This window comes from Alligator mississippiensis, chromosome 3 (assembly GCF_030867095.1).
Source record: "Alligator mississippiensis isolate rAllMis1 chromosome 3, rAllMis1, whole genome shotgun sequence".
Lineage (NCBI taxonomy): Eukaryota > Metazoa > Chordata > Crocodylia > Alligatoridae > Alligator > Alligator mississippiensis.
Genome location: NC_081826.1, coordinates 303,218,901 through 303,245,923, shown reverse-complemented (window position 1 = coordinate 303,245,923; position 27,023 = coordinate 303,218,901). Strand labels below are relative to the sequence as shown.

Here is a 27,023-nt window from a genome sequence, read left to right as displayed (position 1 = left end):
AAGCCACAGGACAGTAGGGGAGAAAGGGCCCCTGGGAGGTCACCTCTGGCCCCCCCTGCTCCAGCAGGATGGTCCCTATCTAAACTGCTCTAGAAAGTGGGTCTCACTTGTCTTTAAAACTGCATGAGAGCGTTTCTGCGCAGCTGCGAGGCACAGAGCCCAAAACACTAGGAACAGCCTGAGCTGCCAAAGGGCAAGCAGGGGCACGAGGGCAGTGTCGGTGTCCTGCTGCCGCAAGGATCCCCTGAGAGACCCCGGGAAGAGGACCGTGCCCTCCTTGGGCCCTCGCGCCTGTAGAGAGCGAGACGAGACCCCCACAGTCATGGGACGATATTCCTGCGAGTGCGCGGTCTGGCCCTGAGCCGAGGGGCAAGATCCCCAGCCGGGAGCCTCCGGGGTCACGCCCCAGCAGAAGCCTTGGCCCAGCCCAGTCCCCGTCCCCATCCTGGGCTGCAGCCAGCACCCGGCGCCTCTCGGGGCGGTGAAGAAACCGTCCCAGCTGTAACAGTCCCACGCGGTGACCAGCAAAGCCCAGCGCCCTCCGCTCTGCCCTCAGCCAATGCAGCTTTGCCCTTGGCAGCCTCCCGCTGCCGTCAGGGCTCCCCTGGCCGTCACCTCACCCCTGCCAAGTGCCCGTAGCTCGTCCGTCCTGTGTCATGAGCAAGGCGGTGGTGGAGCTGTGCCCGGCTCTGCTGCGGCTCAGCACCATCCTCTCCGAGCTCCCCCTGCCCTGCGCTGCAGAGCTCTTCCCGGGTCTCCAAGCGATGCAGGTGTGGGGCTCCTGGGCTTCACAATGACTCCTGGTGCTGCTCCTCCTACATCATCCCTGACCCGTGGCTGTCCAGCCTCTTCTCAAGCACCTCTGGTGATTTAGCTTCCACCACTTTCCTGGGAGTGTGATCCAGTCTCCGTGCTCTCACAGCGAAGAAGTTTTTCCTGGTATCCAGTCTAAACGTGCTTGTCTGCAGCTTGGAGCCATTGCTGTGTGTCATGTGTGCTGCAGCAAGAGAGAAAAGGTGTTCTTCCCCTTCTCCGTGGCAGCTCTTCTGAGATGTGACTGCAGGGGAAGGGGGTGGGCTGGGGGGCTGCCTGGGCCACGGGGCCACCGTTGTGCAAACCTAGAAGTAGCGAGTGCGTGTGGACAAAAGCAAGGTGAGATTTGGCTACCCCAGCAAGGCAGCTGGACCCGAGCCAGTCGGTGGGACCCCGTCAGCCGTGCTCCGCTGGAGCCGACTTCCCGGGACCCTGGCGCGGAGCCAGTCGCCCTCCCACGCGTGGGCAGCTCCTCCTAGTGTTGCCTCAGATGTGCCTGGAGGGGAGGCCGTGCTCTGCCTGAACCAGTTCTGTTGCATATAGAACGGGATATTTAGTGCTTTGAGAGGATTGACACCACACTCCCATGGATATTTAGCAGAAAGGCTTTATTAATTAGATAACAACCTTATAGGAAAATGACTGGAAGGCTATTGCAGTTAACAAATAAAGCAAGCTAAATCAAGTCCAGTATCTCTGTTGGCCATAATAGTGTTTTCTCATTGACATGGGCAAGGGAGCGCTTCTGATCGTTGCGGCTGTCATCAGGCATGGATCCGCCACCGAGGGCGGTCAGGCAGGGGCGGTTCACGATGGGTCAGTGTGGTTCTTCTCTCCTGGGATGAGCGCGCTTTGCTGGCAGCTTCCCTCTTTCCTTACACTCATTCTTCAAAGTGTATTTTCTCCATGGACAAAGCATCAGAGCTCAGACAAAGCCCCCAGGGTGGCAGGTCACTGCCTTTGATTGTATTGTAGATGTTAACCTTTTGGGTCCATCCCTGGTTGTTGTTGGTCAAAGTGACATGCACAAAAACCTTGATCCTGCTGGGAGTTTACCATTTAATTAATTGCAATAGGACTTGATTAATTCAATCAAGCCCCTTAGACCAAGAAGGGTGAGACACTGACTCTATAGACACATCAGGGCAGATCCCAAAATATTTGCCAACTGGAATAGCTGCCTAGGAATGTGCTAACAAGGGAGAGGCAATCAGTTTGAAAGGGAAACGTATTCATAATTGAGCTACTGCAGTTAGACATGGGGTGTGCTCGATATCAGAAGCCGGTGAGGGTGATGGAGCGGGGTCAGGGCTGAGGCGCTGCCCTGCTCCACTTGCTATGAACTGGCGATGGCTCGCAGGGCGGTGCTGCCCAGAGGGAACTGCTCAGGTAGTCGGTGAGGGGGCCTGCGTGTGCCCGAGTGGCAGGGCCCAGGGGCGCTGGGGGATCGGGTCCCGGGCTACATCCTGATGCCAGACACTGGGCACCGGAGCCGAGTCACTGGCGAGACTGTTAAGCTGCGTGGGCCTTGGAAGAGACCCCTGCACAACCCCACGTGAGACCACCTGTAAGTCTTAGCTGACCCATTTCTAGTTACCCTGCTTTGGGGTTATTCAGTCAATTGTGTGCCCCCCCACGGTGACACTGTCTTTGCCCCCCGTCCAGGTCCCGGTGCTTCTGGTGCCTTTGGGCAAGGGGCCCTGCAGTGACGCGCCAGGTTTGATTGTGGCGTTTATGCAATAGGTCAGACACGCGCTTGTCTGGGACGGTTTGGACAGGACTGGTCTGAAACGTGACCTCCAGAGGGCCCTGCCAGCCCACGTCCCTGTGATCCCATAGAGCCCACGTTTCTGCCCCTCCTCGGGGGGGCCCGTGGCAGTGTGTCAAAGCCTGGCGGAGGTCCAGCTCTCTGGTGTCTCTTTGCCCTCCTCCACCACAGCACTTCCCCGGCAGAGAAGGAGATCCAGTTGCTTGGGCACGATGGGTCCTTTCCCAGTCCGTGCCGGCTACTCGCTCTGGCTCTTCCTCCTCCACGTATTTACAGACTGAGCGTTTTTGTCCTTTGCTCCAGTAACTGCAGCACTGAAGTCAGGCTGCCGGCTCTGGAGACCCCTGGGTCCTCCTTTGTCCCTTCTGGACGCGTGCCTCGTGTTCCTCCTCAGTCCCTGGGGACCTCGCGGGTCACCCGCACCTTTGTGAATAGTGCCGCTGGCTGGAAGCTGTCTTCCTCTGGGGTGTACTTCCCCAGACCCAGCCATCTTCCATCCCCTCTGGGCGAGCCCAAGAGCTCTGCTGTGCTCCTTCTGTACCGCGAGCGCGGCCCTTCCCCTTCTCTGCCAGCACCGCTGTGTTCGCTCTCTGCTCACGGGTCCTTACTCTGGGAAGCCAGGGGCAATGTCCTCGCGGAGCGGCTCGACCTCCTGTGCCTCTGCCACTGACAGCTCCCCTCGCTGGTGAGCCGGCCCGCGGCGTCCCTGATCTCTCGTCTGCTTGCCGCATTTCCAGGCCCCATTGCGTGGTCTCACCATCCCCTGCCAGTTGTGTGTCATTTTGCACCTTTACTTCCCTGGTTCTGTCCCTGCACAGTCTTGCTCTTCTGGGGCCAGAGAAGTTTGACATCCTTGGACTACGTGACCTCTGGAGATCCTTTCCACCCAACCTTTCCATGATTGTGACCCCTTTGTCCTTCAGGCTGCCTGCCCATGGGTTTCTCTCAGTCATTTGAATCAAAACAAGGACAATCCTGTGTCCTCCTATTGCTGTTTTCAACCCTTCCCTCTCAGGAGCCACAAAGTCCATGCTGTCACGATCACTTCTTCCCAGGTTTCAAGCCAATTTCCATTTGTGCGTTTCCTCCGTGCTGGTGCGACCTGGCTGCAGGAGTAGGACCCCTCGTCCAAGAGTGCAGCGCTTTCCTGGCATCACCGTCCTCTGGGCCTTGACTTCAGCTTCATGGTGTGGTGTCCTGGCTGGATCCTTACCTTCCCCAGGGAGAATGGATGAGAGCAGCCCCTGTGCCCCAGACCCACTCTCCTCCTGCCCAGGGCCTGGGGGTGTCCGGCCTGTTCAGAGACATTCCTGGCAGCAGTGTTGGTGCCCCCTGGACAGGCAGGAAAGGGGGTGGCCTGAGGGCTGGGGCAGGACAGGGTGCAGGGCTGGGGAAGCCAGGAGGTTTGCACAGGTAGGCAACAGCCTGGGACCTGCCCCGTTGGCAGTCATGGGGGTCAGAAGGGACACGTGCAGCTTGCGTGCCCCTCACGTTTGTGCTCCCCCAGCTCCCTGGATAAAAGAGGGTCCCTTGCCTGGGCAGGGGCACCGGGAATGCTGCATTCCCCACTGTCTCTTCCCTGCAGGGCACGTCCACATGGCAGTGCGCAGGGTGGGACGCTGGCTGAAAAGCAGACTCTGCCAGGAATGGCTCAGGAGGTCATGGCAGCTCCCTGCCCCTCGCCGGTGCCACGCAGGTGAGCGCAGGACGTGGCGTGCATCCTGGGGCAGGGCTGGGCTGGTGCCCTCAGCCCTGCAGGTGGGGAGCTGAGGCCACACAGCTGGTCCAGGTCCCAGCAGGAGGTGAAGGGGTGCAGGGTGGACCCAGCTGCCTGACTGGCACATGCAGGGACCTGCTCTGGGCAGCACGTACAGTGCCTTGCACAGGGTCAGTCTGTGGGTGTGTGGTGCCAGGGGCAGCATGGCTGCAGTGTCCCCATTTGGCTGCTGTATAATGGCTGGTGCCAGGTGCCCACGACCGCCCTGCCCCCTTGCCCGCAGGGGGCTGCAGTGGTCCCGTGGCACCGGCGGAGACCCTGTTCACCACACGTGCGGACGGGGCGGTGCGGCTGCGCCTGGACCCCGAGGGCCCCAGGGCCTTGCCCCCCATCACCGTGCACCAGCTGTTCCAGGAGGCGGTGGAGCGCCACGGGGACCGGCCCGCCCTGGCGTACAAGCGGGGGCAGACGTGGGAGAGCCTCAGCTACCGGCAGTACCAGCAGCAGTGCCGGGCCGCCGCCAAGGGCTTCCTGAAGGTGAGCAGGCGCTGCGGGCACGGGGCTGAGCAGCGCTGGGCCGGAGCGGGGTCAGGTGTGGTTGGGGCAGGATCAGGTGAGTGGAGGCGGACCTGACCCCTCTCTGCTGTCCCCAGCTGGGCCTGGAGCGCTTCCACGGCGTCGCGATCCTGGGCTCCAACAGCCCCGAGTGGGTCATCGCTGACATTGGGGCCATCATGGCCGGGTAAGGGGGTGCCTTCACGCTGCAGGGTGGGATGGGGGCCCACGCGGGTGCCATCGCTGCTTGGGTGAGGGGACACGGGCCTGGCCCTGGTGTGGGCGCAGGTTGTGGCTGGCTGAGGGGCACCTTGGGCAGGTCCCCGAGTGGCTCTGGAGCAGGTGGGACTGGAGTGGGTGCGGCTGGGCTGATGGGGCATCTCTGCGGGGCCCCTGGTTCGCTCTTGCGCTGAGTCACCTGCCTCACTGCTCCCAACCAAACACCACATTTTGGGTGTCTCCCCTGGTGTGCCTATATCTGGCCAACCCCTTCTAGGAGCATACCCACAAGCCTGGGGTCACCACCACCACCACCACCCAGGCCCTGGTCTTTGTTAGGGCTCTGTGCAGCCCATGGGACACAGACCCTGCGGACCTTGGGAGTGCTTAGGCCCATTGTGGTATCTTGGGGTGCTTCTGTGAGCTCAAAGGATTCAAAAGTAGCCTCCTCTACTGGAGGACAGTAAAAAACCTTGCCCATCTTAGCTAGCTGAGCCAAGGGAGCTGTAATGGCTGTCTGACTCCTCTCCCCACAGGAATCACAGCCAGCTCGCTGCATGCAGGTACCCTTTTATTGTTCAGGGAGGGAGAGAATGGGGGTAGACATAGAGAAAATAGATTTTTAGAGAAGAACACCTTCAGCAAAACAAAGGGTTTGAGGACCCTTTGAATACCACAACTAAAATACATATCCCTAATATACTAGCTAAATTTCTGGTAAGCTACTCACTTAAACACTGAGAGGGTAGGATTGCTCTGGGGGCACATCCTTCTGTGCAAGTGATTTCCAGAATGACTGACTCCAATGTGCCTCTCGCAGGACGGGGGAAGAGTGAGCTCCCCGCTCTCTCTCTCCGGCTCTGTCACATAGGTGACCTGGTTAAAACCAAAGAGCACACAGGTGCAAGAGGAGGGGTGTGCGGGAAGTCCCGAGGCAGGATGGAGAGTGAGGGGGGTTTCTTCACAGCCTCACGCTGCTGCTCTTCCCCACCCCAGGGGCCTGGCGGTCGGGATCTACAGCACCAGCTCCCCCGAGGCCTGTGGCTACATCGCCGCCAACTGTGCGGCCAACGTGGTGGTGGTGGAGGACAACGCGCAGCTCAGCAAGATCCTGCAGGTGATGGCAGCATCCTCTGCTTCAAGGGGGTTCTTGCCTCCCTGCCCCCCTAAACCCACAGGGCTCACCTATCCCTGCCCCTCTCACCCCAAGGGGTGCCTGCCCTGGGCTGCCAGTGTCACCCTTACAACCACTGCAGGCTCTTATCTACCCCCACATGCCCTCCCCCTCCCAGGGAGCCTGGGGAGGCAGACCCCATGGGGCACCTGGCGCTGGGATGGGGGTGCTATGGGGGCCTCTCCTCCCCCTGTGGCAGTCACATTGATCGCTGTGTCCCCACAGGTGCAGAAGCAGCTGCCCCACCTCAAGGCCATCGTCCAGTACCGCGACCCGCTGGAGGAGAAGAGACCCAACGTGTACACAGTACGGGCCTGTCATAGTGATCAGGGAGGAGGGCAAGCCCACCTCCCATGGACCTGTGTTCCTGTGTGTCCCCTACCCAGCACCCTACACCACCCCCAGCACCTGTATCCCCCCACACCACAAACCAGCCCCCACCCCCAGTCCCATAGCCTTGGCCTTCCCAGCACAGCCTGCTGGGGTACTGGTGTGGCCTCTCCAATGACTTGTCCTCTGGGGGCCCTTTTGCTGTCAGCCTAGAGGGACCCTGGCCCCTTTCCCCTTCTCCTACTCCAGCACTGTTCCCATGGCATCTGTGGGTAGGGGGCAGCTGCTCCCCACCATGGCCCTGATCCTGGCTGACCCGCTGACCCATCCCCTGGCAGTGGGAGGAGTTCATGGAGCTGGGGAGGACCGTGCCGGACTTGCAGCTGGACTCCATCATCCGCTCCCAGTGTGTGAACCACTGCTGCCTCCTGATCTACACCTCGGGCACCACGGGCACGCCCAAGGGCGTCATGCTCAGCCACGACAATGTGAGTGCTTTTGCCAGCCTGAGCCCAGCATGGCAGGGCTGCCCTGCAGGGAGATGGGGTAGGGGGGAAGAGCAGGGTGGCCCCAGGCGGTGGGTAGTGCCTGAGCCAGACACCTAAGTGCACCCAGCTTGCTCAGCTGCTGCATCTTCCTCGGGGGGGGGGGATTCCCCCAAGCCCTGCCCATGTGGTGGGCCAGTAGGGGAAGCTCCTGCATTCAGCCTCCCACCTCACTACGCCCGTCCACCTTCCGGGCTCCATGTGTCTCTCCAGGGGCACCTAAGCCCTGGCAGACCCCCTTTTGAGCCCCACGACAGAGTCCAGGGGTAACGTGTGCTGCCACCACCCTGAGAAGGGACTGTCTGGGGCCTGTGTCCTTGAGGAAACACAGGCCTAATAGTCCTATGGGTACTCAACCCAATACAAGAACTTGGGGCTCCTCCCCAAGTCGGGGGCCAAAAAGGATAGTCTCCCTTAGTCCGCAGACCCAAGGGGCCTCCTAGGCATAATGAAACCTACCCCCCAATAAGTCTCCCACACTAGGTACACAGGAGAACTTTACTGCTAACAGAGGGTAGGGTTAGACTAGGGTACAGGGTAGAGCAATATCAGAGAAATCCCATCGAGCAAACTCCTGTGGCTGGGGTAGCCTTTGATCTCACATCTGAGTTACTGCAAGCTGTATATCTAGTTGGATCTCAGGTAGCTTACTCACAAGTGTCATCCAGAGGCCGTTGGAGATTCCCTCTGGAGGCAAGCCATTCCTTGATCACGAGTTTTGAGAGAGAGAGCAAGTTTCAGACGGTGCAGCTCTTCTTGGTTCCTGAGTATCCCTCATGGCTGCTGCCCCCTCCTCCTGGGCGGTCCTTCATTTATATAGCCCTTGTGACCTCATTCACTTGGTCCAATGGAGGCCAGCATCTGTTGGCTGTCAGCCAACCAATTTGAAATACATCACTAGTTGCCAGGCAGACTCTAGCCCACCAGGAAGGAAGCCCCTCACCCAGGTATGTGATGCCAGTCACATAGGCAGAGGGAGCAGGTTTCCCCCCTCCATCAGGAATGTATCCAGCTCAGGTTACCTAAAGAGATAGGGTAAGGATGTGTCTCTCTGCTGGGCCCATCCTAATCACATTGTCACATAGCAGAGTTTTTTGGGGAGAAACAAAGGTGGTTTTCTGCCACAGCCCACACCCCAGCCTCACCCACACGTGCTGCCAGGGGCTACCCTGGGGGTCTGGGGCACACCTGTGGGGTCTTTAACCCTCCCCTCTGGCTGCGTCACCCGGCTCGAGAGGAGGTAGTCCATCCCAGAGGTGAAGCTTGCCCAGTGACCCGCTTCACTGCCAGGACTGGGCAGCATTTGTCCACTGGACAAGAGCAAAGCCCTACTGTGATGAGACCCCTTTGTGCAAGCTTAGACACAGAGTTAAGTACAGCTGCCAGACCCTCAGTGAGGACCTTTCCCCTCCATCAACTGGTTATTTGCTGATCTAAGAAACTTCCTCTGGTTCATTTGATTTCACCGGCTTGGTTCACTGGGACTTTGGGAGCTGAACGGCAGCACTTTTATGGAGCAGGAGGGTGCTGGTTGGATGGGATTTCTGTCCTCGGCCACTGTCTTGGCAGAGCCTTGTGTGAGTGGTACGTGTGCTGATCAGTGCTTCTGCCAGCCAGTGTCCAACCCAGCCTGCAGCCAGTGCCCTGTTTTCTTTTAACCTTGGTCTGTGCCGTCACGGACAAGGTTGCTCTGGTCCCACCTCTTAACACACGTATCTGTTATAGCCAGATCGCAGTCGGTACATTGGGCTACCTCAGTCACTACTGCTAGCACTTGCAGACTGATGTTACGGTGTACTGGGATGATCTACTTTAAGGCCTTCTTTTAGGCTCTCTTTCAGGCCCTTGGCTCTGCTTAATTTGACCCGGTTCAGCTGGACATTAGTCGCTTGCTTTCCTTTGCTGGCCTGGCTAGCTGTGATGTGCGCAGAGGCTCACTCTGTGGTCACTCAGAAAGAGTCTTGGGGCCTCCTGCTTGAGCCGCACATCTGTAGCTTGGCCCAGGCCCTTGATAGCAGCCACAGTTGGTGACAAACGATATGTTGCTGCCTTCCCGCGCTCCATGACCAGGGACGCAGGAGCTGTTAGTAGGACTCTGGCTAGCTGCACAGCATCCCATCCTTCTCCTTGAGAGGGGAAGCACCGAGTCAGTGCAGCCCTTGCCTCTGTCTGCTGGCAGTGCTTTGTAGACGCGTCAGGCCATTGACCAGCAGACTTCATGCCACCTCCCAGGCTGCTCCTTACTGCTGAGTGCATCCCTCCGCACGCTTAGGCTTAAGCACATGTTATCCATAGCGTAGGTTCATTCTAGGTCCTTAATCAGCCCCTGTCATCATCATGTTCCAGATACTGGGCAAGCGTGTCTGAGGCCTGCAGCGAGCACCTGCCCCAGTCTAGCCTGGGTGCTGGGGGCGGGGCACAGCGAGACACACAGGGATGGGATGGGCCAGGCTGCAGCTACCGGGTACCAGAGGGACCAGGGTGGGATGGGAGCTGGCTGTGCCCTGAAAGCAGGCCCATGTGTTGCTTGGGTCCAGCCTCCACACCCAGCCGGGGCTCTCGTGGCCACAGCACGTGGCACGTTGGCCACGCAGCTTGCTGGCCCTAGCAGGTGAGCAGGGGCCTGGGCTTGGGCCAATGCTGAGTGATGCCTGGACCACTGCAGGTGACGTGGCAGACCAGGATGCTGAAGAAGGTGCTGGGGTTCCAGGATCACGAGGTGGTCCTCAGCTACTTACCCCTGAGCCACATCGCCGCGCAGATCGCAGACCTCTGGCTGTTCATGTACATGGGGGGCACCACCTGCTTCGCCCAGCCCAGCGCCCTGAAGGTAATGGGGACCCGGCTGCGGGTGGTGGTGGGAGGGTGCAGGGGGTGGTGGGCAAGAGTCAGCAGCCCCTGTCGGACTTCCCAGTTGATCCCTGCCCAGTCAGGTGCCCAAGGCCAAGGGCTGCAGTCTCAGCAGCAGCTCCGGGGAGGTGACCTGCTGCTGCCTGGGATGTCTCCCCCGCTCCTTCCCCCCTCCCTCCCCAGTTATCCTCCATCGCCCCCGCCTTCCCCTGGGTCTGGCTTTGCCCCCAGGAATGAAAGGTCCCACATGAGCTGTGCCAGACAAACCAGCTCAGCCCTAGCGGTGGCTGCAGCGTCCCAGACGGAGGCGGGATGCTCTAGAGTCTAGGAGATCCTGCCCCCATGAGGTTGGAGCCACTGGCTTCTTGGGCTGGGCAGGAGCCTGGGGGGCAGCGTGTGCCTCCTGCCCTGCCTTGCAGCCCCCCTCTGTCTGTCCCTGTCTTTCATCCTGCCAGTGCCCCTGAGGGTGCGAGGGGCTCCCCAGCCCCGGGTGTCTGCAGCGCCTTGCAGCAGCTCCATCCCACAGGAGCAGTCCTAGGCCAGAGGGTCGTGTCCTGCCTTCGCTGGCAGCCGCTTGTAGTCCAAGGAGTCTGCGGGGGAACAAGCAGCTGAAGCCTTCCTTCGGGAATTCCTCCCTGGCCCCGGCAGACACCCACAGTCACGGGTGACTGGTGCCGCTAATGCTGGGGGGCACAAGCAGCTGATCGCTGCCTGGGGGGCCGGGGGCGGAGGGAGAAAAAAAATTGGGATGGGGGGCTGAGTGCGCACATGCCGGCGCTTCTGTCAGGGGGGGCCCAGCCAATCTCAGGGGGTGCGTGTGCACTCACGTGCACCCCCTACGCTTCGCCGATACCCACAGTAGCCCTGAAGCCTGAGGTGTCCAGACATCCCACAGACTGTGCTTTCCCTTCCCGCCCTGCCACGAGCACGGCACCTGGCTCAGCCTCTGTGTCACACGCTGATCGCTGCTCCCAGATCCGCCCCGTCTCCCCCGCTGCCCCGCTGCTCCACACCTGCACAATAGCCTTCCTGACGCCGTGCGGTGCCTTGCCCAGGCCTGCCGTGTTCTGACCCCGTTGCAAAGCAACACTTCTCTGATCGCCAGAATCCTTCTTCCTCTCTCTGTGCTCAATTCATTTTGGACCAGGTTGTGCTCGTTCCTCTCTGAGCCCACACTGCTCTTTCACTACCTGACTCTTCCCCTCCCTCCTCTTCATCCCCAGCAGTTCAGAGCTGATCCCATTGCCCAACCTTTGTGCTGTCGGGTGGAACAAGCTGAGCTCTGTTCACTTCTGTTTGGACTGGTTCTCTCTCCCGCTGCCTGTCCCAGTTGCTCTTCTCCACCCCTGGGCCAGGCTAAGGGCCCTGGTCCTGAACGTGGGTGACAGAACTGCAGGCTGTTTCCAATGGGGTTTTTCTGGTGCCTTGCGCTGGTCCTCCTCCTGTCTGCTAAAATACCCCTCCAGCACACCCTGGCATCACCCCGGCCCTTTTCCTGGCTGCCTCATCCACGGTCATGTACAGCTCCCCATCCAGCCCTGCCCCTCTTCTCCTCCATGGCTGCCAGCCTAGGAGCCTCATTTATAGCTCAAGTCCCTGGTCTTAGTCCTCGCCTGTGTGAAGTTGTGCTCTATCCTTTCCCGTGTCCCATCATTCCCACACGTTACCCAAACCTCCCTGCAGGATGGGGCGATGCTCCCCTGTCTTCATGCTTCATGAGCTTGGGGCTGCTTTTGCACTGAAATCCCTTTTTCTTTTTTTGGAAAAATATGTCCCTGGTTGCCCCTCTCTGTGTCTCTGGGCCCTCACTGGGAGGGCTCGATGGGCTACCAGCCAGTTCAGGTCTCTACGCAGGTCCTTGTGAAAGACGTGTTTCCACATGGCTTGGCACATCTTGAAGAAAGGGAAGACGAAGGATCCAGGGAACTACAGACCAGTCAGGTTCGCCTCAGTCTCCAAAAATATGACAGAGCAGGTCCTCAAGAAATCCATTTCTAAGCACTTGGAGGAGGGTCAGGTGATCAGGAACAGTCAGCATGGATTCACCGGGGGCAAGTCATGCCTGACCAACCTGACTGCCTTCTACGATGCGATGACTGCCTCTGTGGATGCGGGGAGAGCAGTGGACATGATATACCTTGACTTTAGCCAGGCTTTTGATACTGTCTCCCACAGCACTGTTGCAAGCAAGATGAGGAAGTACTGGTTGGATGAATAGACTTTAAGGTGGCTGGACTGGCTGGAGCGTCGGGCTCAGACAGCAGTAATCAATGGCTCAAGGTCTAGCTGGCAGCCGGTATCAAGTGGAGTGGCCCAGGAGTCGGTCCTGGGGCCGGGTTTATTCAATATCTGCAATAACGTTCTGGAAGATGGGATGTCATGTACCCTTAGCAAGCTTGCGGATGACACCGAGCTGGGGGGAGCAGTAGATACGCTGGAGGGTCAGGCTGGGATTCAGAGTGACCTCAACACATTGGAGGATTGGGCCAAAAGAAAACTCATGAGGTTCAACAAGGACAACAGCAGAGTTGTGCACTTATAACAAAGCAATCTTTTAAGGAGAGGCTGAGGGGACTGGGCTTTCTGAGTGTGCAGCAGAGAAGACCGAGGGGGCCTTCACCTCCCTGCAGCGGGGCTGCAAAGAGGATGGAGCTGGGCTGTTCTCAGTAGGGGCAGACGACAGGACAAGGCGCAACTGTCTGAAGTTGCAGCAAGGGAAGTTTAAATTAGATATTAGGACGAATTTTCTCACTAGGAGGGTAGTAAAACACTGGAACGGGTTACCCAGAGAGGTGGTGGAAGCTCCATCCTTGGAGGTTTTGAAGATCCAGCTAGACAAAGCCCTGGCTGGGATGATCTAGGTGGGGCTGCTCCTGCTTTGAGCAGGGGGTTGCCCTAGATGACTCCTGAGGTCCCTTCCAGCTGTAATCTTCTATGTCTGCCTGTTGGGAAGAACTGATCTAGTGGTAAAGACCAATGCAAGAGAAGCTTCTCTGCTGTGGCCCTGCGATCCCTGAGTGCATCTGTTAAGCCCTGGTCAATTCATTTAACGCTTCTATCGGCATGCAGGGGCCACAGACTCCCAGGGGGAAGTGGCTGACTGATAATTAAAGCCTGATACGAGCCCCTCCTCCCCTTCCAATTAGGCGCTGCTGGGATCTCAGTCAGGAACCAGGCCCTCAGCTCCTGGGCAGGAAGGGCCCATGCCACGCGCAGTGTTACAGCACCGCTATGTACACGATCACACACACCACCATCGGCAGTCCCTTGACACAGGGATGACAGTCTTCCAGTGAATAGGGAAGTCATTGGTGAGTCCATGGATGGCTCAGGAGTCTGACCTCGGGGTCCTGAAGGAACCCACAGAGGAGATCTCAGAGCCTTTGGCAAGGATCTTGATGAAATTGTTGGAGACAGGCCAGGTTCCCGAGCACTGGAAAAAGGCCAACGTAGTGCCCTTCTTTAAGAAAGGTAAAAAAAGAGGATCTGGAGAATTATAGACCAGTTAGCCTTACTTCAGTACTTGGGAAGTTACCAGAGCAGATCCTAAGGAAAGCCATTTGCAAGCCTCTGGAGGCAGAAAGGCTGGTCACAAGCAGCCATCGTGGGCTGATGAGAAACAAATCATGTCGAACAAACTTGATCTCCTTCTTTGACAAGTTAACTACTTTGTTGAACAAATGGCCTGCTGTGGGTGTCATGTATGTGGACTTCAGCAAGGTTTTGGACTTGGTCGCGCACACCCTTCTCATAAACAAATTGGAGATGTGGGCTGGAAAAAGCTACTAAAGGTGGATAGAGAACCAACTCATTTGCCACAAGCAGTGGGTAATTATTAACAGGTCCATGTCAGAATGGCAGGCGGTTTCAAGTGGAGCCCCACAGGTGTCTGCCCCGCGCTTGGTGCTATTCAACATTTTCATTAATGGTTTGGATGCTGGCATAGAAAACTTCTGGAGCAAGTCTGCATTTGACACAGCAAGACTTGGAAGGATTCCAAACACGTTGGAGGACCCGAGCGCAGCACAGAAGGATCTCGACAGACTGGAAAGCCGGGTTGGAGCTGCCAGGATGCCGTTCACTGCAGACAAAGGCAAGGTGCTGCGCTAGGGAGGAATAATCAAAACCACCAGTACAAAACGGGGGACCCGGCTGGATGGCGGCGCTGTGGAAAAGGACTTGGGAGTCTTGGAGATCGTAGACTCAGCACGAGTCGCAGTGTGATGCGGCTGCACAGAAGGCCAATGCGCTTGGGGCTGCATCAGTAGAAGCATTCGGTGCAAGACATGGGAGGTGGCGGTGCCCCTCTGCTCGGCGTTGTTTGGCCTCCCCTGGACTCTGTGTGCAGTTCTGGGCTCCACATTTTAAAAAGGTTGTGGAGATTTTGGAGAGGGTCCCACAGCAGCAACAAAGATGCTCAAGGGCTTGGAAAGCAAGTCATAGGAGGAAAGGCTGAAGGAGCTTTTCTTGTTCAGCTTGTGGAAAAGGCACTTAAGAGGGGACATGACAGCAGTCCACAAATACTGGAAGGGCTGCCTTAAAGAGGGAAAGCAGCTTTTCTCTTTTGCTGCAGAGAGGAGGACGTGGACCAGTGACTTGAGGTTGCAGCAAAGTAGGTTTAGGTTGGATATCCAGAAAAACTTCTTCACTGTGAGAATGGCAAGGCAGTGGAGTAGCCTGTAGGGACAGTGTGGACTCTCCATCACTGGAGGTGTTCAGGAAGAGGTTGGACAGCCGCCGGGCAGGGATGATCTCGGCCTCCCTGCCCTGACACTTTCTAAGTGCTCAACCTTCTCCAAGGGCTGTGCTGTCATTGTAATATGCAGAGGAGCAGCTGGCTGCTTTGGGATAGGCTGGTAAAGTACCTTGGTTTTCACAATATTTACAGCGAGACCGGGTGTTTCATACGCTTTACAGAAGCAGTCAAGAATGACCTGGAGCTCCTCAGTTGAGTGGGCACATGACACAACCCTCAGCATATTTCAGATCAGTAATGCAGGTGCTGGTTATCCCGGATTTGGAACATAAGCGGTTGATGGTAAGGAGATTCCCATCCATGCGATACTGAATGCTGACTCCCGATGGAAGTATGTCAGCAGTGACACGCGGGACAGCTGCAATACAGGTGGAAAAGAGCGCTGGGGCAGGTGCACATCCTTGCTGGAATTCAGTTCTGACAGTGAACGGGTCCATTTCTGCACCGTTGCTTAGGGCAGGTGTCATGGTGTTGTTGTAGCAGAAAGCCCCCGTTTCCTCTTGCCTGCATTTGCTCTCCCCTCTTTGGATATGTTTCTCTTTTTCTACCTTTTCTTCCTTCCTCTCTCTTTCACTTTAAGATAAGGAATTGTATTTTAAAATTTGTATGTGTGCAGTTTGTATCTCCCCTTGTAGTTTGGTATTTTTATCTATTTGTGTGCCATGGCATTTGTAGCGTATATTTTATACTCCTCACCTTTCAACTTTCAACTAAATGTGTTTTAGTAAGTTATACATTGTAACATTGTTAACAAAGGCAGGAATCAAACTGCCCTTCCCTGTATCAGGCTGGCCTCTGAAAGAATGAGTGAATCAGTGATTGAATGTGTAACATGGAAGCGGGCAGCAATTATCACCCGGAAGCTGAACTCAATAGAAGACAGCGTAACAACCAGGAAATCTCTATACCTCACTGATCAAGGGCTAGAAGCCCTGGACTGACTTAATCAACACCAGAGACCAACTTTTGGGCTGAATATCTCCAGATCGACCGCTCCCAGAGCCCTATTCTAAATTCATCAACGGACTCCCAAACCAGCACGTACGTGCGGACGACCCCTGGGGCTGACAGATGCTGTCCAGTAGCCACCGGGGGGGGAAGTCCCACGAGGGTCAATGACCCCTGGATTGGGCAAACCAGAAAACTGGGGAGTCACCAAAGTCTGCCAAGGACAGATAAAAGGCAGTGAAAAGTGACCCTCAGTGGCGCCCTCTTGATCTCCAACTCGACCAGACCTGGCCAGCCAGAAGGACCAGCCGGCGACCCCCTTCTGGAAGATAACACCACGCTGAAAGAAGCCTCAACGACAGACTCCAGCGCTTGTAGGATAGGTATACCTGACTCTGTAGCCTGCTACTGTGTGTGTGTGTATGTGTGTGCATGTGTGCATGTGTGTGTGTGGACCAGCCCCAAGGTTTGTGATTACAGTGTTTCAATCCGCCTAATAAACTAGAATTTTAAGGATCCCGAGTTGGACATTTGTAGCCAACATTGTGAAGGGGACTGGTAATGGTAAAGCATGTTGGCAGGCATCCAAATCTCATCAGGCTCTTCATTGGGGCCTCTCTCTGGATTGAATCCCAGGCCTTAGCTAGGTCAACAAAGGCCATGAAAAGACCTCGGTTTTGCTCACGGCACTTCTGCAGCTGTCTAGCAACACAGATGGTGTGTGTTGTGCCTGAGTGGTCTGAACCCACGCTGGCACTTGGGTAGAAACCCTTCAGTGGGCAAGCGAGTCTGTCGAGGAGAAGGCAGCTCTGAATGGGAGCGTGGCACCAAGATAACTGCTGCAGTCTGAGCTATCTCCTTCCTTGAATACGGAAACGATTTGAGCATCTCTCAAGCCATTGGGAATCTGTTCATGTTTCTGGATTTTCCTAATAATGATGTGTAGCTGGTGAGAGAGTTTTATCCACCTTGCTCCTAAGTTGAAGCTCCAGGACTGCACGCTTTGTTTTTCTTGTGCTTAATGGCTTTCAGATCTGCAAGATAGTCCTTAGTGGGGCGTTGGGGCTTGGCCTTGAAGGCATTGTCTTCAACATTAGCATCCTAGCATAGGAGCTCTTGAAAGACAGCTCCTTCGCCGGGTGTTGGTGGTGGAGTTGTCTTTAGGGAGCGTTGTTCCTTCTTGAACCTCAGCACGGCGGCTCCGGGTGTGCTCGGCCCAAAGACTGCTTTGGTTGCGCTTAAGAAACCACGCGTGTCGCGGCTGTCAGCAGACTTTCGAATCTCTTTTGCTTTGTCCTCCCCCCGCTTGTTCTTTCCCTCTCCAATTTTCCTCTGGGTCTTGGCTTTCATGTGGGGAGAGCCGTCTTGCTCCTGTTCGGAGCTGATGTCGTTCTGCCAGGCTTTGAAGGCTCTCCTTTTTCTGTCAATGACAGCTTGAATTCCCTGCTCGTTCTCATCAAACCAGTCCTGATGTTTCTTCGTGGAGAAGTCTAGAGATGCTTCACACGCACACACACCTAATGCACACACACACACACACATGCACACATACACAAGCGGCACCAAACTCCTCGCCGTGAGGTCACTGACCCGGGGTCAGTTGGGGCTGCTCCTTCCTCCCTGAGGATTGCCCCATTCCCCACCACTGCTGCCCTGTCTGCTGCCTCTGCGGGTCACAGGCAGGGAGAGGCTCTGAGCTGCCCAGGGTCCAACCTGCCCCGCCCCCAGCCCCGACTGGGGTGTCTGTGCTGCCCCCGGAGCTGGGGCAATGTTGGAGGGGCCCAGTCTGTCTGTCCCCCTAAGGCCCTCCTGCTGGACCCCTCAGGCTGGCCTGGTCTGGCCTTGCCCAGGGGTCAGTGCAGCGCTGCAGCCCCGGACAGGGCAGGGAGCGCAGCAGGGTCCAGCCCTCTCAGAGCACAGCTCCTCACTGGGGCCGGGAGGGGGGTCCCCAGGGGAGGGGCACCAGCTTTGCTTGTGGGTGTGTGGGCTGCCAGGGCCCCCCAGCTGGGACCCCTTTCCCTTGACCCTGCTTGCTGTGTGGGCCCAGGGCTCTCTGCTCCCCACGCTGAAGGAGGTGCGCCCCACGGTCCTTGGGGCTGTGCCCCGCGTGTGGGAGAAGATGGAGGAGAAGCTCCAAGCCGCCTTCAGCCAGTCGTCCCTGGGCAAGAGGAAGCTGGTGGAGTGGGCACGGGGCATCGGGCTGCAGGCCAGCTACAGCCGCCTGGACGGGTGGGTAGGGGCAGCTGGGGGCACGGGGTGGGTGGCACCATCGGGGCGAGTGGGGAGGGCAGCGCGGGGGGGCACAGGGCAGACAGGCTGTGTGTGTCAGGTCACAGGGACACGAGCTGCGACTGGGAGAATTGCAAACATGCTGGCAGACAGGATTCGAGTCCAGGAGGATCGGGAAAGATCAGCCAGCTGGGCGAGAGGCAGCGGGACGGAGTGCTGTGCAGGCGCTGCCCCGGGGGCAGAATAGCCAGATGTGCAGAGAGAATGGGAGGGACCTGGCTGGGAGGCGGCGCTGGGACCGTGGCCATGCCCAGCAGGGTCCCTGCTTTGCAAGGGGTTGGGGGCACTTGGGGCAGAGCATGTCCAGTGCAGGCAGTGCCAGGCTGCGGCCCAGGACAGCTCTGCAGCTCAGCAAAGTGCCCCTGAAATTCATAGCCTGAACGAGCAGCCTTGGCCAGCCCCACAGACCTCCCCAGCTTCAGCCCTCCTAATTCTCCTCCACCCCACAGGGACGGCTCGTTGCCCTGGGGCTTCGCCCTGGCCGAGCGCCTGGTGTTCAGGAAGGTGCGCGAGGAGCTGGGGCTGCAGCGCTGTGCCGTGCTGCTGACCGGGGCAGCGCCCACCGCCAAGGACACGCTGCAGTTCTTCATGAGCCTCCACCTGCCCATCCTCCAGATGTGCGGCATGACTGAGAGCACTGGGACACACGCCACCTGCACCCCGCAGTCCTCTTGCACACTCAGGTGGGGCAGGGCCAGGGGGTGGGGGCAGGGGCAAAGGTGCAAGCCTGGGTATGCAGGAGCTAGTGACGGCTGAGCACTTGGCACGGGCGGGGACAAGCGCCCCTGCTCTCAGCTGGGGGTGCAGGTGAAGGGGGTTCAGGACAGGGAGCACCCCCACAACATCCTCCACTGCCACTGAGGGTGCGGGCGCTGCCTCCAGCTGCGGGAAGGAGCTGCCAGGCTGCAGGTCCCGCATCGAGAAGCCGGACGCAGAGGGCATCGGTGAGCTGTGCTGCTGGGGCCGCCACATCTTCATGGGCTACCTGGGCATGGAGGCTGCGACGCGGGAGGCGCTGGACGAGGAGGGCTGGCTGCACACGGGGGACCTTGCACGCCACGACTCCGACGGCTTCCTCTACATTGTGGGCAGGATCAAGGGTAAGGGCTGGTGCACACTGGGGTGGGTGGGCGTGCGAGGGGCTGGGGTGGTGCGGGGCTGGAGGGCCTGGTGCAGAGGGCTGGCAGAGGAAACATCGCCCTGCTGTGTCCTGTCACTGCCCCTTGCCCCCCCCACCCTCACTTTCTTTGTCCGGGGCTTCCCCCTGCCACGGCTCTGCCCTCCCACCCCATGATGCTGCGCCGGTTGCAGAGCTGGTGATCACGGCGGGCGGGAAGAACATCGCCCCGGTGCCCATCGAGGACGCAGTGAAGAGGGAGGTGCCGATCATCAGCAACGCGATGCTGGTCGGCGACGGCAGGAAGTTCCTGTCCATGCTGCTCACTCTGAAGGTGGGGACACCTCCGGGCCCTGCCTGCCCCCAGCGTCCCGGCAGGATGGGTCCCGCAGGGAGAGCCGTGGGCATCATGTGGCCTGGTGTCACTGGGCAGCCCATGGGGGTGGCAGGGGTGTAGCTGCTGCAGGGAAGGGCAGCTCCTGGCCCCAGCCACCGAGTGCAGCAACGGTTGATGTCTCCTCCCTTCACCCACACCCAGCGCCTGCCCTGGCAGAGCCGTGGCTGCCACAGCAGGGTCTGCGCCCATGTTCCTGCTCCCCGCACCGGCTGCCCACCTGCCCTCGTGTGACGGGTTCCCCCTCCCCCAGTGCCAGGTGGATCCGGAGTCGGGGGCGCCCCTGGACGAGCTGAGCCCCGAGGCCGTGCGGTTCTGCCGGGAGCTGGGCAGCCAGGCCACGCGGGTGTCGGAGGTGCTGAGCACGCGGGACCCGGCCGTGTACCAGGCCATCCAGCAGGGCGTGGAGCGGGTGAACCAGCGTGCCCCGTCCCACGCCCATCGTGTGCAGAAGTGGGCCCTGCTGCCCAGGGACTTCTCCATCGCCGGTGGGGAGCTGGGTGAGTGCTGGGCACCCGGCCCCTGGGACTGGGGTGGGAGCCTGAGAGGGGCTGGGGGCGAGGGCTGGATCTTGGCACGGACGGGTGCAGCCGGGAAGAGCTGGCCATGCCCAGCCTGACCCCTCCGGCCAGGGGGCCTGCCCGGCTTCCACTGCCCACAGCTCCCGGGGCCGCCCCAGCCTCCAGCCGCTCCAGGGCCCTGGGAGCCTCCCTGCAGCCCCTGGGATCTGCCTGCCCCTCCACACGATCCTGCCCTCACCCAGTGCAGCCGGCGTGCGAGAGCTGGCCTGGGCCCCCCCGATCCCTTGGGGCTGGCCTGGGGAAGGCCCAGCAGCCCCCTACACCAGGCCTTGCTGGTTCTTGCTGGGCATTGCTGGTGGCTGCATGGGGCCAGGAAGGAGTTTTCCGCTCCTGCTAGGCAGTCGCTGGGCTGTGCCGGTGCCAGTGCCGGTGCCCATGCCCGTGCTGGGCCTAAACCCGGAGGGTCGTGGCTGGAGAAGACAGGCACAGGCAGCTCCCGCTCTTCTTCCCTCTCCCCTCACCTCCTCCCTCGTCCCGTGCTGTGCCCCCACCGCCCAGCACAGGAAGCGCTCATCTGGCCGGGCAAGGGGGCTCGGCACTGGGGGCACAGAGACACGTGGCACTTGTAGGGCAATGGGGATCAAGACTGAGAGTCCAGGAGTGGGGATGACCGTGAAACGAACCGCGGTTTGCCTGCATGTGGCTGCGGTGCCCGTGAGTCAGACAGACCGAGGGGCGAAGGCAGACCGGTGCGGAGGGGACGCGAGGGGTTGCAACGGCTCAGCGAGGCAGCCTGTGCGCGACGGGCTGGGGGCTCCGCGCTCCCTTCTCCACGTGTCCCGCCAGCCCGTGGGGTTTGTAGTTCACCAGAGCTGTGATGGGCAGCTTGCAGGAAGGCTCTAGAGAAGAGAAGACCGAGGGGGATTTGACAGCAGCCTTCATCTCTCTGCAGGGGGTTTGCAAAGAGGACGGAGCTGGGCTGTTCCCAGTGGGGGAAATGACAGGACTAGGAGCAGTGGGCTCAGGCTGCAGCAAGGGAGGTTGAGGTTAGATATTAGGAAAAACTCTCACGAGGAGGGCGGTGAAACCCTGGAAGAGGCTCCCCAGAGAGGTGGAGGGGGCTCCATCCTTGCAGGTTTTGCAGCCCTGGCTGGGGTGACGTAGTTGGGGCTGGTCCTGGTGTGAGCAGGGGCTGGACTAGACGTGACGTCCTGAGCTTCCTTCCACCCTCGTTGTCTGTAGAAGCAGGTAGAGCGAGCGGCAGGGACAAGCCCAGCAGCGCTGTGCGCTCTCCGGCGCGGGAGTGTCAGGCAGCGGCTGCGCGGGCACTGGGCGAGGATGCTCCAGGCCAGGGGTGGGCAAAACACCGGGCAGGGAGGGCATTTTCCCCTCTTGCTGCTCCACGTGTGAGGGGGTTTCCCCTCCCCCCGAGGTGCCGGGTGCGGGGTGCAGCCTAGGCTGGGGTGCGGACGGCCTGGGCCAATGTGGAGAGGAGTGCGGACAGGGCAAGGCGGACGGGAGGCTGACGCTGTCCCTCTGCTCGGCCGCAGGTCCCACGGCCAAGCTGAAGCGGCGGGTGGTGCTGAGCGCCCACGAGGACACGATCCGCGGCTGCTACCAGGACTAGCGGGACTGCCGGCTCCTGGGGCCGCGCAAGCAGCAACAATAAAGTGCGGGACAAGCGGTGCCTCGTGTCCAGGCTCCTTGGGGACGGGCAGGGGGCTGAGCCGTGTGGGGCATGGCCCTGCCCTCAGGACCCACACTGACCCGGGTGGGGGCCCGGAGCGGCAGAGGGGCCAGCGATGGCAGCTGTGGATGGGACCCCCTCCCCCTCTTGGCATGGGGCCCCCGGCGGGCTGGTCTGGGGTTTGGGAGCCGTGTCCCTGGGACCCCTCCTGCACCCCAGGGAGGTCCCGTTCCCACCGGGCTGCGGTGTCCGGGGGCAGGTAGTTTCGGTGGGTCCCTGCCGCAGCGAAGACGGAGCCCTGTCAGGGCCTGGGATTTCTGGGTCCTTGCACTGGGAACCTCCCCAGAACCTGCCCACCCCCAGGCCGTGGCTCTACCCTGCGTGCCCCGCACCCTGGGGGCTCCTACCCACTTCCCCGTCCCCAATAGCCCCCTGGTGCTTGCCCGCACTGCTGCTGCCTGCCTAGTCCCCAGTCTGCATTTGTGCCATGACTGCCCTTTGGACTTCGCACTTCAAGGATCCCCCGAGAGACCCCGGGAAGAGGACCGTGCCCCTCCTCGGCCTCTCGCACCCGTAGGGACCGAGGGGAGAACCATGGTCATGGGACGATATTCCTGCGAGTGCGCGGTCTGGCCCTGAGCCGAGGGGCAAGATCCCCAGCCGGGAGCCTCCGGGGCCATGTCCCAGCAGGAGCCTTGGCCCAGCCCAGTCCCCGTCCCCATCCTGGGCTGCAGCCAGCACCCGGCGCCTCTCGGGGCGGTGAAGAAACCGTCCCAGCTGTAACAGTCCCACGCGGTGACCAGCAAAGCCCAGCACCCTCCGCTCTGCCCTCAGCCAATGCAGCTTTGCCCTTGGCAGCCTCCCGCTGCCGTCAGGGCTCCCCTGGCCGTCACCTCACCCCTGCCAAGTGCCCGTAGCTCGTCCGTCCTGTGTCATGAGCAAGGCGGTGGTGGAGCTGTGCCCGGCTCTGCTGCGGCTCAGCACCATCCTCTCCGAGCTCCCCCTGCCCTGCGCTGCAGAGCTCTTCCCGGGTCTCCAAGCGATGCAGGTGTGGGGGCTCCTGGGCTTCACAATGACTCCTGGTGCTGCTCCTCCTACATCATCCCTGACCCGTGACTGTCCAGTCTCTTCTCAAACACAGCCACGGATGATGAGGGTGGAAGAGACCTCAGGAGGCCACATCTAACCCAACCCCCTGCTCCAAGCAGGACCAGCCCCAACTACATCATCCCAGCCAGAGCTTTGTCGAGCTGGGTCTTCAAAACCGTCAAGGATGGAGCTTCCTCTTCTTCAGTCCTCTGGGACCTCACGGGTCACTCACACCTTTGTGACTAGTGCGCTGGCTCGAAGGTGTCTTCCTCTGGGGTGACTTTCCCCAGACCCAGCCATCCTCTGTTCCCCCCGCGTGATCCCAGGTGCTGCGCTGTCTTTCTGTACTGCAAGCGCGGCCCTTCCCCTTCTCTGCCAGCGTCACTGTGCTGGCTCTCTGCTCACGTCTTTAGTGTGGGAAGTCAGGGGCAATGTCCTTGCAGGGTGGCTCCTGTGCCTCTGCCACCAACAGCTCCCCTCGCTGGTGAGCCGGCCCGCGGTTTCCCTGCGCTCTCGTCTGCTTGCCTCCCTTGCCCTTTGCTCTCCTGGTTCTGTCCCTGCACCTTCCTGTTCTTCCCGGGCAGCTCGTCAGGGACTGACCGGTCCCTCCTCTGACTGTGCACATCTCCCTTGAAGCTGAGGCAGCTACGGATGTCTTGTGTAGCCAGGTCAGCCCCTGCGGTCGGCCTTTTCTTTCCACGGTGCTGGATAGTGAAGCGGGGCTGCACTCAGGCTCCCATATTGTTTAACATTTACTTCTCATTCCTGCTTGAACACGTGTTTCCTGATGCTCGAGAGGGTGTCTGTCTCAGCACTAGACATGATGGAGGACTGTTTAACATTGCCAAGTTCAGAGCTAAGACAAAGTGAAGGAGATGGTCACGAGGGGCCTGTTTGCAGAGGATGCAGCCCTCAGGGCTCACAGTGTTGATGCCCTACAACTTCTCCTACCAAGGTCTCTGACCCATGCAAGATGTTGGGGCTAGCAGTTAGCTTGAAGAAGACTTGTCATGCACCAAGGCTCTTCAGAGCCAGTCCCAAATGTCACCCTAGATCTCAGTGGGCAATTATTTTGGCTGGAGGGCCGCTTAATGAGTTTTGGTGTGCATTCGAGGGCCACAAGGGTGGCCCCGCCCCCTGGTCGCCATCTCGAGACTGAAAGTCCCGCCCCAAACTTTGCCATCAGATGTCCCTCCCCTTACCCCTAGAAGTGCTCCTTTTGGGAAGGGGGTTCACTATCTTAGAACTGGAAAAAAAAACCCAACTAAAAATCAAACATCCCCAATAACATATTTTAATTTTATTTCAAAAAATATTTTTGTCCTGATTCGTGCGCATTTATGTAGTGCACATGGAGGTGATTGCATCGTAGCGCATAATGAAGTCTTAGTCTTGTATGTTATGGGAGGGGTATGGGGTTTGTTAGGGGGTGCGGGGGGTGTGGGTAAATGTGTGTGGCGGGGTGCGTGGGTATGGGGGGTTTGTGGGGAGGTGTGTGTGTGGGTGTGTATGGGATATGTGGGGGGTTGTTGGGTATATGGGGCTTGGGTGGCTGCCTGGGGAGATGTGTGTGGAGGGGGAGGGTGGCTGGGGGTATGTGGGGTGGGTTGTGCATGGGGGGTGTGCACGTGTGTATAGTGGGGGGTGTGTGTGTCTGCTCAGAGGCCCGTAGAGAACCGCTTCGCTGGTCAGGTCTCTGAGCCCTGTCACCACCAGGAGGAGCACACAGACTTCCTTCCACACCTCTCTGGTGTATGGGCAGTCCTAGAAGTCGTGGTCGATTGTTTCTGCTTGTCAGTGGCAGGTCTGTGTTGGGCAGTTGGACGGACCTCTCTGCCCTGCGCTGTTTCTCCAGGCCCGGGGGGCTGCTGCCGGTTCAGGTCTCTGGGCTCCTCCTGCAAGTCCTCGTGGAAGATTTGCTCCCACATGGCCTGGCAGCTGTCCTAGGTAGTAAGTCTATGGGCAATTTGGTGTTCCTTGCCCTTACCACCTCCTGTATCTTGCAGTGGTTCACCAGAGTCGCTAGGGTAGCGTTGCTCAGCTCGCATTTCTCGAAAGCGCTTCAGGATCTCCTAAAACCGTGGGGGAAACATGTTCCACGGGCTCCCATTGGTCATCCTGTGCACCTGCCACTGTCTCAGCAGCAGTCCCCCTCATTGCACGCGGCCCCTGCTGCCACCACCAGCAGCACCAGCAGCAGCAGCAGCAGCAGCTGGCCTAGATGGCACTCGTCTGCATGTTGCTGACCAGTTTTTGTACTTTGGCTCTGCTGCTACCAGCAGTGTACAGCTTGATGCTGAGCTCGCTGGTAGGATCCACAAAGCAGTCAGGAACTTTGGTCTTTGCAAGACACATCCTGGAACAATAACAAACCGTCAACTCAAGTGAAAATTCATATTTGTGAGCAAGGATCTATATTTTCCATTTCCCATGGAAAAAAACCACAGATTTTCCCTTTTACCTGAAAAAACCCATGGCTCTTTCATTTTAACAGAAAAACATGCGGATTTTACAGTTTTGCAAAGAGCTTTCCACAGGAGGGCAGAGTTCCAGCCCGCAAGGGGCTGGGGGAGCAGGAGGAGGGCACTCAGGATGGGAGAGCCATGGGCATGTACATGCACACGGCCCCAGGCAGCCTGGAGAGCAGCTCCCCCATGTGAGTCTGGGGGGGCAGCAATTGGGGCCCCCATAGGGAGGGAGTTGGGCAGGGCTGGGGCTGCTGCCCAGGTGGGCAGTGCATGGGGCTTGGGGCCCGGGGCCACAGTATGCAGCCTCAGGCCCCTCCCGTGGGTGGCTCATGGTTGGGGCTGGTTCCCTGCTGCTGTGTGCATGCCTGGGTGGGCTGGGGGGACCCATGCCCCCAGATCTATGTGTGGGGCAGGGGTGGGTGCGGGCTGCCCACTCTGCTGATCTCCCTGGGGCAGGTGGGATCTCTGCAGGCAGAAGAGAGCTGCTGGAAGCCCTGCAGTGCCTTGGCGAAGCGCCCCATGCCCACCCCGCAGAAGCAGGGGCAGCAGGGCAGGGTAGTGCCCCTTGCTGCTGTGGAGCAGGCAGGGGGCACGTCACCAGGGCAGTACAGGGCTCACAGTGTCAAGGAGCTGCCCTGCCCTGCCCTGCCCTGCCTTGATGCACCAGGTCCTGCCCGCTGGGCCATGGAGGCCCCAGGGAAGGGCAGCAGGGTGGGCAGCCCGAGCCTGCAGCCTGCACCACCCCTGTGCCATGCACAGATCTGGGGGCACGGGTCTCTCTTCTGCCCCCCGCCCCCAGGAGTGCACGTAGTGGCGGGCAGCGAGCACCCCCCAGCTGAGCCTGCAGCGGGCACCCCACCCCCGTGCCCGTGCCTGCACCCCACAACGGGCTCTGCTCCCGCCATGTGCAGGAGCCAGTCTCCGCGCTCCACTTGCCTGCAGCAGCCGCCACCTCTCGCAGGCGGCAGCTGGGACTTGAGCGCTGCTGTGGGGGGCACGAGGCTGTGGACCTGGGTCCCTGGCCCTGTAGCCCTGGCCCCTGGGGGGCCCTCTGGCAGAGCTGTGGGAGAAGCAGCTGCGAGGCAGCTCTCGGAGACCATAAAAGCTAAGGAGGCCGTAGTCAGGGGGGACCTAAACTACCCGGACGTCTGCTGGGAGACGCAGACGGCAAAGTCCCACCGTTCACGCAGGTTCCTATCCTGTGTACAGGACCTCCACCTGACACAGGAGGTACACGGTCCCACTAGGGGGAATGCCATACTGGACCTGGTATTGGCAACGGGGGATGACATGGTAGTGGACCTCCAGATCGGTGGCCACCTGGCGGACAGTGATCACCTAAGAATAGAATTCACCATAAGACGTCGAGTGGGTAAGGTAACTAGTAGGGTGAAAGTGCTAGACTTTAGGAAAGCTGATTTCAATGAACTCAGGCGATTAGTCAAGGACGCACTGCAGAGTAGGAGTTTTGAAGAGATGGGAGCCCAAGAAGGGTGGCTGTGCCTAAAGGAAACGATCCTTTGGGCACAAAGCAAGACGATCCCTGTGCGGGGTAAAAGAGGGAAAGGGGCCAGGAGGCTTCCCTGGCTGACCAGAGAAATCCAGAGCAGCCTAAGGGCCAAAAGGGGAGCACATAAAAGTGGAAACAGGGAGAGATCACCAAGAATGAATATACCTCCTCTGCTCATGCTTGTAGGGAGGCAGTTAGGCGGGCCAAAGCTGCCATGGAGCTGAGGATGGCAACCCAAGTAAAAGACAACAAGAAATTGTTTTTCAGCTATAT

The 27,023-nt window shown here is 59.3% G+C and overlaps 1 protein-coding gene across 1 annotated transcript; it reads left to right on the top strand.

Annotated features, from left to right (window-relative positions):
* Positions 1-1,625: 1,625 nt before the first annotated feature.
* LOC102569135 (long-chain-fatty-acid--CoA ligase ACSBG2) lies at positions 1,626-21,675 on the top strand. Its single transcript, XM_059723564.1, has 13 exons — positions 1,626-1,629; positions 4,582-4,835; positions 4,952-5,040; positions 6,069-6,189; positions 6,472-6,552; positions 6,915-7,064; positions 9,787-9,951; positions 17,723-17,904; positions 18,414-18,647; positions 18,847-19,064; positions 19,276-19,415; positions 19,729-19,975; positions 21,547-21,675. Exons 1-13 carry the CDS (start codon positions 1,626-1,628, stop codon positions 21,621-21,623), a joined length of 1,962 nt encoding a protein of 653 aa, XP_059579547.1. The 3' UTR covers positions 21,624-21,675.
* Positions 21,676-27,023: the final 5,348 nt, after the last annotated feature.

Excerpts from the sequence above, each read along its gene's own strand:
- LOC102569135 (XM_059723564.1), top strand. Across the intron at positions 19,065-19,275 it reads CATTGTGGGCAGGATCAAGG|AGCTGGTGATCACGGCGGGC; the intron begins GTAAGGGCTGGT and ends CGCCGGTTGCAG. Across the intron at positions 19,976-21,546 it reads CATCGCCGGTGGGGAGCTGG|GTCCCACGGCCAAGCTGAAG; the intron begins GTGAGTGCTGGG and ends GCTCGGCCGCAG.